Here is a 10,312-nt window from a genome sequence, read left to right as displayed (position 1 = left end):
TCTCTTCATGTGAGGCGGAGTTCATGGCAGCTACGGAAGCTGCAAAACAAGCAATTTGGTTAAAGGAGTTGATGGTCGAGATCATGAACAAAGAAGACAAGAAGGTCGTGTTGAAGATTGACAACAAGTCAGCGATAGCCCTCACCAAGAACCCGGTGTTTCACGGTAGAAGCAAACACATACTCTCGAAGTACCATTTCATTCGAGAATGTGTGGAGTTCGACTTTATCGAAGTGAAGCACGTACCTGGAGTGGAACAGAAGGCAGACATACTCACTAAGCCATTGGCAAGGATCAAGTTCGAAGCAATGCGCAAGTTCATCGGAGTTAAGAAGATCAACATACCTAAGATTCAAGTTGGAATTAAGGGGGAGAATGTTGGATAATTCCAATTAACTTGAGGAGCAAGTTAACTCATTAAAGTGAAGTTTGATGGGTTAAGGAAAAAGGAAAACATATCGAGCTTAGGAATGTTTCCATATTATTATTAGGAAAAGATGTAGCTTCTTCTTATATAAAGAGTTCTCATGGAGAGATGTTCCATTAAGAGAAACACATAGAAATGTTTAGTTTTGAGAGAGTTTCTAAATCTAATAAGAAGAGAAGTTCTTATAATCTTTGTGTTTGTGCAACTTTAAAAAAAATCTTAACTTAAATTACTTCTTAAAATATTTAGTAACTATTTTAAATTACTATAAGTAAGAAGATTATTTTAATATTTATTATATAATATATATATATATATATATAATTATAACATTTTAAAAACTATTAATTTTGTCATTTTTTTTTATATTTTGCATTAACATTTTATTGTTATATATATATATATATTTTTTTAAATAAGTCCCCTCATGTGCTAAAACTTTCTCCGATATAGGCTTGTTCCGGTGTTATCCACGGCGGTAACCGCCGGAAAATCGATAGGCCTACAAGATATATATAATTATACACTACAAGAAAACTCGTAAATAACCACAAATGAGCCACAAAAAATTTGTGGCTAGAGTTTTACGGCTACAAATAGCTACAAATTAAAAATAGCCACCGTATTTAAAAAGCAAAACTTGTAGCTATTATGTAGATTTTTGTGGCTAATTTTGCTACAACCTACACTCATAGCTTTTTGAGGATAGTTAGCCACAATTAGTCACAAAACAGTTTGTAGACGTAAAAAATCCACTATTAACCACAAAATAATTTGTTGAAGTATTTAGCCACAATGTAATTTGTGGCTATTTGGAGAAATATAGATCCTAAACTTATTCTAAACCCTAAACATACCCTAAAACCATTTATCCTAGATCATGAATTGAACTCTTAAATACAAACGTCAAACGATATGAATAGTAATATATTTTAGATATATATATATATACACTAAATATATTTATTTTTTATGTTTAGGTTATATTTTGATGTAAATATGAACATGTTGAAATCAGTGGACCAACCAATGGAGAAAAAAACTATTGTTGGTAAAGCTAACTACTTAAGACATTTGAGGATCGTGAGGTATATACACTTAAACCTTTACACAATAACTTTTAACTTTTCTTGTTCTTAATTTGACATTTCTTTTCAGCAATTAGTTTTTTTTTATGTTCTCTATGCAGGAACACAAAAAAAAGAAAAAAAAAATTATCTTTGACCAATGATATCAAACTACCCAGATCACATCCTCCCATCCAAACCCTCTACTATAAACCTAAACCCTATATACCAATCCCAAAATCTAAAACATCAAACCTCATCTCATTTTAAATCTATACTACATAAATCATACCTTAATCTAATATTCTAAACCCCAAACTCAAACCCTAGATATAAAACCATGAATCCAATATTTTTAAACTTCAAATATATTATTTAAACAAACTCAAATTTTTTTCATGTAAACAAATATATAATTAATATATATTCCAATCTTTCTAAATTCCGTAGCGATAAATATACTTTAAGCAAAGCCAATTATGGTAAAGTCATATATAATTTAATTGAATGTTTTACATAAAATTTATTAAAGCCGGTCATGAATCTAATTCATTATATATGCAAAAAAAAAAAAAAAACTTTGGCCAAAATTATATCCTTCCGCCAAATTTTTCTTCCTTCCCCGCGCACATCTTGACCAAAATTAAAACGATAAATAAAAAAAGAAAAAAGAAACTCTTCTAATTTTTCATTGGTTGACAAAGTAGCTAAAGGATTGCTATCTAGAATTTTGGACCATTGATTAAATTTGTTCCAATGGTCAAGATCACTTTGGGTTTCTTCCTCGTGTCTCTCACTCTCTCTTTTCTTCACAAAGATCTCATCTCTCTTTCATTCCTGAATCTCAAATTCTCAATCACGTTGCTCCAGATCTTCTTTCTCTCATAACTCTCTCTTTAACCATACTACTTGCTCGAGCTTATCCACCAAAGCTTGTTCGTCACCAAAGCTCATCACCGTAGCTAGTTTGTCATCGCCACCACCAAAGGCTCGTCGCTGTCACCACCGAAGCTCTTCGTCCACCACACATACAAAGAAGAGAAGAGAGGATGAAGAAGATCCAGCAAGTTAGAGAGGACGAAGACGAATACGATGCTGGAGAGAGACGAAGAAGATGAAGGTATCTCTCACTCTCAGATTTAGTTTTGTTTTTCATTTAGGATACTGATTTTGATGTTGTTATCGATTTAGAAGTTAGCGATGGGGGAGAGAGCGTGACGAAAGTGGGAGGACGGAATATGGTGGCGAGGGTGGAGATGGACAGCAGATGGTGGCACCGTCAACTCGAAGCAACGAAGCGGCGGAGAAGACGATGACCAATTCTTTTTTTTTTTAGGTTTAGTTCTTTTTGGCTTAAATTCTTTAAAAAAAGTAAATTTGGTTTAGTTTTTTTGTTGTAATTAATTTGACTTAGTTTAGTTTGTAAATGAGTTTCAATTTGTAAAGTGGGTTTATTTATAAATAAAAATTTATTCGTAAATGTCGACAAAAAGAAAATTTACTCGTAAATCAGTTTATTATATACCAAATTTAATATATCAGACATATTTATATTTTTTTTTTGTAACTTATTTTGTGATTTGTAATTTATATTTTTTTTAGTAAAATATTTTCTACGATTCAAAATGCGGTTTTCTGTGGCTAAATTAGCCACAAAGATAATTTTATGCTATTTGTAGATATTAGCCACAAATATAATTTGTGGCTAGGTCGTAGAAAGAAAGCCGCAAATAGCAACAATGGTCTGATATCCACGAGCTTATAGTCAGCGAATTATATTTGTGGCTTTTCGTAGCTATGAGTGAAATAACCACAAAATTCAATCAACGGCCACAAAATTTATAGTGGCAATTCTCAGATTTTCTTGTAATTATATTGGAACGTTTTGCGTTTGATAACATCTGCAAGTTAGCATTCAACGTCGATGCCGCTTGCCTGGGAGACGGCGGAGCAGACGGTGTAGAGTTCATGAGAGCCTTCGATACGGCGGCCACAATCATCTCGGAAAGGTTTCAATCCGTTACCCCGTATTCATGGAAGATCAAGAAGAAACTTGACATAGGATCGCAGAAGCTTCTGAGAGAATCAATCGTGACCGTCCATAAATTCGCAGACGGTATCGTGCGTCACACGATTGATCAAGCTAGGTCAAGTAACAACATGAACGAGGATTTGCTTTCAAGGTTCATCAACATCGAAGAAATGAATTCGCCGGAGCTTCTGCGTGACATTGTCATCAGTTTCATACTTGCGGGACGAGACACAACATCCTCTGCTTTGAGCTGGTTCTTCTGGTTGCTCTCTAAGCATCCAGAAGTTGAAAACAAAATCATACAAGAGCTGAACTCGGTTAGGGAAAGAACAGGGAAGCGAATCGGTGAAGTTTACGGGTACGAGGAGCTTAAACTGATGAACTATCTGCACGCAGCGATAACCGAATCTCTTAGGTTATATCCTCCTGTGCCAGTGGAAATAATGAGTTGTGTTGAGGACAATGTATTGCCTGATGGGACATTTGTAGGGAAATCTTGGGGAACAAGTTACAACGCGTACGCGAAGGGGAGGATGGAGAGTATCTGGGGGAAGGGTTGTGATAGGTTTGATCCAGCGAGGTGGATTGATGAAACAAATGGTGGGTTTAGAGGTGAGAATCCTTACAAGTTTCCGGTGTTTCATGCAGGACTAAGGATGTGTTTAGGTAAAGAGATGGCTTATATTCAAATGAAATCGATAGTTGCTGCTGTGCTTGACAGGTTTGTTGTTGAGGTTCCGGGGAAGAAGGAACGTCCTGAGATTCTGTTATCTATGACACTTAGAATCAAAGGTGGTTTGTTTGTGAGGATACATGAAAGAACCTGAGTTACTTGTTTGACAAGTTTGGTTTGGTCTATGCTTTTATAATGTCTATGTTTTAATTACTCTTTGGTAAGGTTGCTTGACGTTGGTCATAAGCAAATTGTGTGGACCGAAGACTCTCTTGTCTTCCAAATTGCCTTATCCAAATGTGATATTACCAAAACCAGAAACTTTCAACCTCTCAAAACAAAAGGACAAATCATGGAAAACGTTAAAAATTTGGGTTTCTACTAAAGTCATTGTAAATCACTTAATTTTACATCTATTTTAAAATCAGAAAGTTTATGAAACAGTTCCAAACAAAAAAAGTTTATAAATATCAAAAAAATATGTTAGTCCTAATGACAAGACATCAAGAGACTATAATAGATAATTAAAAACAATCTTGGTAGATTGCTTCTCCTAGAGATTGAACAGAGTATACAGAGTGTTTGCATTTGCATATTGTAACACCAATTTTGTTAAATGTATCCACTACTAGTGCCAATGTTCATTTAGGGGACGTGTACCAAAGTGTTTCTGTTTGATGTCTCCTCAAGCTCTGGTCCTCTGGAGCCATCATGTCTGCCTCTCCAGCTACTAGCAGCATACAGACAAGGGAAAGAATAACAGAAGAATTCTCTCTGGTGGTCTTCCAATATCTGATTCTAATCTAACTAAAGATCAAAACAGCTCTAGCAAAGAGAAGCTCAGACGCAACCAAGCCATTTCCAACAATGATTGTACTTATGCTTGTTGATCCCAGAGAAGACAGTGATGGATGTGAGAACTGATAGAATTAAGAGTGTTTTAGATGAAGAACATGATGAACTTGCAAGAATAGAAGAGAGAGAATCAGAGAAACATAAAATTATTTTCTTGATTCATTTGGAACATGTTACACTCACATTTAAAGGAAAAATACTCAGAATAAGTTGACAATAAGAATGAATAAACTAATACTGCTGAAGTAGGATAAATTTGCACTAATACTGATGATAGTGACTAATCTGAACTCTCTCTTCCTTAGCCAAACATGTGATCTTCTTTTTTTTTTTTATAATAATAAAACCAACCCATAAGGGAATACCAGAACAGGCTTCCGGCTAACCGAAAGAGAAACAATGAAACTCCAAAATAGATTAGGCTTATCTATAAGACCAAGGAAAAGTAAACCAAAAACACAATGGGAGGGAAAGATTCTCGGCTCAATGTACCGTGCCCGGTCACATGTCCTTGCCAGAGAAACGCGGCCAACGATGCCGACTTAACCGAAATCAAGCCGACCACTGCATCTCTAGTTCCTTCTCTAAACAGCGCCGACACACAGATTGTAGTCTCACCTGAGCTTCTATCAACCACCTGACTGACCTGAGTCCGGGAAATGAAAGAGGATTACACGATCAGGGTTTACCGCCATCCCTAACCAATCCTTTTCCGCCCCTAAAACTCAAGTCAGAACAGGTACATCCCCACCAACCACACTCTGCACCTCAGGGGTTCAAGAAACTCAGCTCCAACGTATTAACTAGGAACTCGCCCGGGACATTCAAGCTTGGTATCCGATAAATACATAACGAAAATATAGAAACACCAAGAGTGAGGGTAGACGACCTAACCAACACGCTGGAGATGCAAGAAGACGGACTCGAGGGACTACACGAGACCACAGCTAGCTCGCCTGAAGTTGACTCTGAGAACCAGAGACCAATTTCTTCACTAACGTCAAGTGATTAACCTGCGACAGAAGGTGAATCCAAACACATAAATACAAGAGCACACTTCAAAAAAGCAAGCCGGCAGCTTCAAAGAAGATCTGGGAACCGGGACACCGGGCAGGGAAGACGGATGAGAGGGAGGTCGACAAGACTGCCCCGGGACGGCCATAGACGACCATACCGGACTGCAAACACTGCAAGACTCCACACGCCAAGGCTTGCAACCCTGGCACGCGCTAGGAGAGTGAACAGACGGGGGAGTAGGGCAAAGAAAAAGGGAGAGAAAGAGTGAAAGACGGAGCCCTCCGGCGGTGAGGAGCGCACAGACGCGCCGGAGGCAGACGAAGGTCGCAAGTTTGTCGAGAGAGACTTTTTTTTTTTTCTTTTTTTTTAACCTTCCGTGTGATCTTTTATTGTCTATAGTCTCCAACAGCTCTTTCTTCATCTTGAAATCTCTATTGGCTTCTGGTTACTCAGACCATATACTTAGACAAGTCTCATTTAGTTGCTTAGTTTTCATCAGTTCAATTTATTTCTTCTTCATGTCAACAATGGAGACATCTATGGTACAAAATCACTGTCCCGAGTTTCCATACTAGTTCTTGTTGGTGGTGAGAAGTATGTGACCTACTCATGCGTTCTCCTACCAGCGGAAGTCTTTCATCTTGTGACTACGAGCGGATATACGTAAAGACTTTGGAAGCTATATATAGAATTTATTAAGAATTTTAATTAAAAAAAATTATAGTATAAAATTTGGCGGGATATATAAATTATTTTTAAATTTTTTAGGTAATATGACGATGTTTCATTTTCCTATATTTAGGACAGGCCCTAGATATCATTTGCCTAAAATTTATCACCTATCTTAGCTAAAACATACATATTCCACTCTTGCAAGTAAGTCGAATCCAATAGCCCCAAATGAGTTTTTATTACACATATTGAAGGTCCAAGATCGTTACTTTATAAAAGTGTAAACAGTAAATAAAGCATAAGCATTATAAAAGTCTACACCAAAGTTAACTTGTCCAACAAATAACTCAGGTTCTTTCATGTATCCTAGCAAACAATCCACCTTTCATTCTAAGTGTCATAGACAAGAGAATCTCAGGACGCTCCTTCACTCGAACCTCAACAACAAACCTGTCCAACACCGCAGCAACTATCGACTTCATCTGAATATAAGCCATCTCCTTACCTAAACACATCCTTGGTCCTGCATGAAACACCGGAAACTTGTAAGGATTTTCACCTCTAAACCCACCATTTGTTTCATCAATCCACCTCTCTGGATCAAACCTATCACAACCCTTCCCCCAAATACTCTCCATCCTCCCCATCGCGTACGCGTTGTAACTTATTCCCCAAGCTTTCCCTACAAATGTTCCATCAGGCAATACATTGTCCTCAACACTACTCATTGTGTCAACTGGTACAGGAGGATATAGCCTAAGAGATTCGGTTATCGCTGCGTGCAGATAGTTCATCAGTTTAAGCTCCTCAAACCCGTAAACTTCTCCGACACGCTTCCCTGTTCGTGCCCTGATCGAGTTCAGCTCTTGTCTGATCTTGTCTTCCACTTCTGGATGCTTAGAGAGTAACCAGAAGAACCAGCTCAAAGCAGACGATGTCGTGTCTCGTCCCGCGAGAATGAAACTAATGACAATATCACGAAGCAGCTCCGGCGAACTCATCTCCTCGATGTTGATGAATCTTGAAAGCAAATCCTCGTTCGTGTTACTTGACCTAGCTTGATCATCAGTCCTGTGACGCACGATATCGTCTGCGAATTTATGGACGGTCACGATTGATTCTCTCAGAACCTTCTCTGATCCTATGTCAAGTTTCTTCTTTATCTTCCATGAATACGAGACAACGGACTGAAACCGTTTCGAGATGATCGTCGCCGCCGTCTCGAAGGCCCTCATGAACTGTACACCGTGTGCTCCGTCGTCGCCGAGGCAAGCGGCATCGACGTTGAATGCTAACTTGCAGATATTATCAAACGCAAAGCCTTCCAATATATCTTGTAGGTCTATCGGTTTCCCAGCGGTCGCCGCGGCGGCTAACACCGGAACAAGCCTAAATCGGAGAAAGTCTCAGCATCTGAGACTGAAAGTGAATTAGATTAGCTGAGATCGATATACCTGGTGTTGATTTCAACAGTGACGTTGGTCATAACGAAGTCACGGAGAGACCTAGTACTGAACTCGTAGCTCGCCGTCTTCCTCTGTTTCCACCACATCTCGCCGTCGGAGTTAAATATTCCACGGCCAAGAAAATCTTCAAGAAACGAGATGAACCGCTCGCCTTTAGGGAAGCTATCGAACTTCGTCTTGAGCATGAACTCGACGTTTGCTGGATTTGCCGTCATGACGAACTGTTGGTTCCCTGGTCGCCGGAAAACAGCTGTTTGTGTCGGGCATCGAGACAGAGTCTCTACCGTCCAATCGAGGAAACGGTGACGGTTTTTCACCAGTCCAGGTATGCTGCCGACGATCGGGTAGGATTTGAAACCGATGTGTGAGGACGGTTGCCTTGGGAAGATGAAGAAGATGAAGATAGGGAGAGAGACAATGAAGAGGATGATGATGAGAAACTCCATTTGTCTTCGTGTCTGGGCTGGCTTTTTCACTTTAGTTTCAAACCAAGTGTTTGTGGTGGTTGTGGGTATCAATCAAATTGAACTGAAACAGAAAAAGGGAAAGACAAGTCATTTGCATATACTATTTGGGCCTTTGGGCTTTTTAAAGGCTCAAAATAGCATGTTTATTGGGTACAATTAGATCTACTCCAAACCAATATCCAATACCAAGGCTTAATTATAATTATGGCCATATGAATTATGTAACTCCAAAAACACACACATCCACATTAAACAAAACAAAAACAAAAACAGTAGAGATGACTACTATATCCATTCATGCTTGCTAATCTCTTTACTTACGTACATATCTGGAACCAAAGAACCCGAACAAACCGAACCGAAAGGAGGTTCTGTTTTGTTTGCATTTGTATCCTTTCAATTATCTGAGCAGATCTTATATCTCTATAACCAAAGAACCAAAACCAAACGTGAACCTAACCAGAACCGAACTAAGAACTAAATGGATACCCAAATTTCTATATATATATAATTTATATACTTATAAATATTAACTATATTTAGTTGTTAAATAATCAAATAATTTTAAAATACTTCCTTAAACCATAATTACTAAAAATGAATTACCAGATAAAAGTATCTAGACTATTTAAAATTTTCTGAATTATCTAAATTTTATACGAAAAATTGAAAAATCTGATATGTAATCCGAAAAACCTTAATTTTTGACTTTTTAAACCAAATTAACCGAAAATCAGAACCGAATGGGAATCACAATTATCTCAGATGTTAGTTGGTTCCTAAATTTTTTACCCGAACCGAACCGAGAATTGTAAAAACCAACCAGGAACCAAACCAAAATTTTTTAATACCCGATCATAAACCTCTAGAATCAAAGAACCAAAAAACTGTAACAGAAAAGAAACCAAAAACTGAATTCCCTTGGCTAGTCCCTATAATAGAACTTTAGTTGAATGGTGCCTCTAGACTATTTACTAGGATTTTTCTTACAATTGTATTATATATATTGTTATTATGTATATCAAAATTGTAACTTAGGCTGCTAAAATGAGAAGTCTCCTTCAACTTTTATAGAAAATCTAATCAACACCTTGGTGTTGAATTGCTTGAAGTAGTTTTTGGTTTTAGTTTTAGATGTTTAGATTTTGGTTTTAAATTTTTCTGTTTTTGTTTTCGATTTTCATATTTTGGTTTTAAATTTTTAGATTAAGATTTTTTGTTTTTGGTTTGGCTGTATTTTTATTTTTTTCAAAAAATAACAAATATATTATTATAATAATACAAGAAAAATAGCAAAAAAATATTTAGAAGTTAGCATTAAAATTTATCACATTATGATTGTTATTTAAAATAAAAAATATACATTAACATTTTTTAAATTATTATATTTTTAAAAAGTCATATTTATTACTAAAATATAAATCATCTATAAATTATAAAAAATTGAAAATACTTACATTTATAAAATTATTTATAAAATTTTATTATATAAACAATTTTTAACTTTTAGAATTTGAATGTCAATTTTTTATTTTCAAAAATAGTATTCTATATTGTATTAATAATTTTTTTTATGTTTCTATATTTTTAGTTATTGTTTACTGTGTCTAATAATTATTAAAAATTATTCAATAAT

The 10,312-nt window shown here is 36.4% G+C and overlaps 2 protein-coding genes across 4 annotated transcripts in view; one reads left to right on the top strand and one right to left on the bottom strand.

Annotated features, from left to right (window-relative positions):
* LOC106301036 (cytochrome P450 94B3-like) overlaps positions 1 to 4,412 on the top strand; it is a 7,815-nt gene extending 3,403 nt beyond the window's left edge. The window contains exons 2-3 of one of the 3 annotated variants that reach the window (XR_001262139.1): positions 1,408 to 2,614; positions 2,686 to 2,965. Coding sequence is in view for 1 of the 3 variants with exons in the window: in XM_013737340.1 (XP_013592794.1) it covers positions 881 to 937; positions 3,366 to 4,353 (1,045 nt within the window). In the remaining 2 variants the exon portion in view is untranslated. Of the gene's footprint in view, positions 1 to 880; positions 938 to 1,407; positions 2,615 to 2,685; positions 2,966 to 3,365 lie in introns of those variants that run through there. The other 2 variants (XR_001262140.1, XM_013737340.1) reach the window with 2 other exon arrangements.
* Positions 4,413 to 6,939: 2,527 nt separating this feature from the next.
* Positions 6,940 to 8,714, bottom strand: LOC106301075 (cytochrome P450 94B3-like). The gene is made up of 2 exons (XM_013737384.1): positions 8,198 to 8,714; positions 6,940 to 8,132 (listed from the first exon to the last, which is right to left on the bottom strand). Exons 1-2 carry the CDS (start codon positions 8,653 to 8,655, stop codon positions 7,091 to 7,093), a joined length of 1,500 nt encoding a protein of 499 aa, XP_013592838.1. The 5' UTR covers positions 8,656 to 8,714; the 3' UTR covers positions 6,940 to 7,090.
* Positions 8,715 to 10,312: the final 1,598 nt, after the last annotated feature.

This window comes from Brassica oleracea, chromosome C6, assembly GCF_000695525.1.
Source record: "Brassica oleracea var. oleracea cultivar TO1000 chromosome C6, BOL, whole genome shotgun sequence".
NCBI classification, from domain to species: domain Eukaryota; kingdom Viridiplantae; phylum Streptophyta; class Magnoliopsida; order Brassicales; family Brassicaceae; genus Brassica; species Brassica oleracea.
The sequence above is the reverse complement of the archived record's forward strand: the minus strand, read 5'-3'. Positions and strand labels throughout refer to the sequence as shown.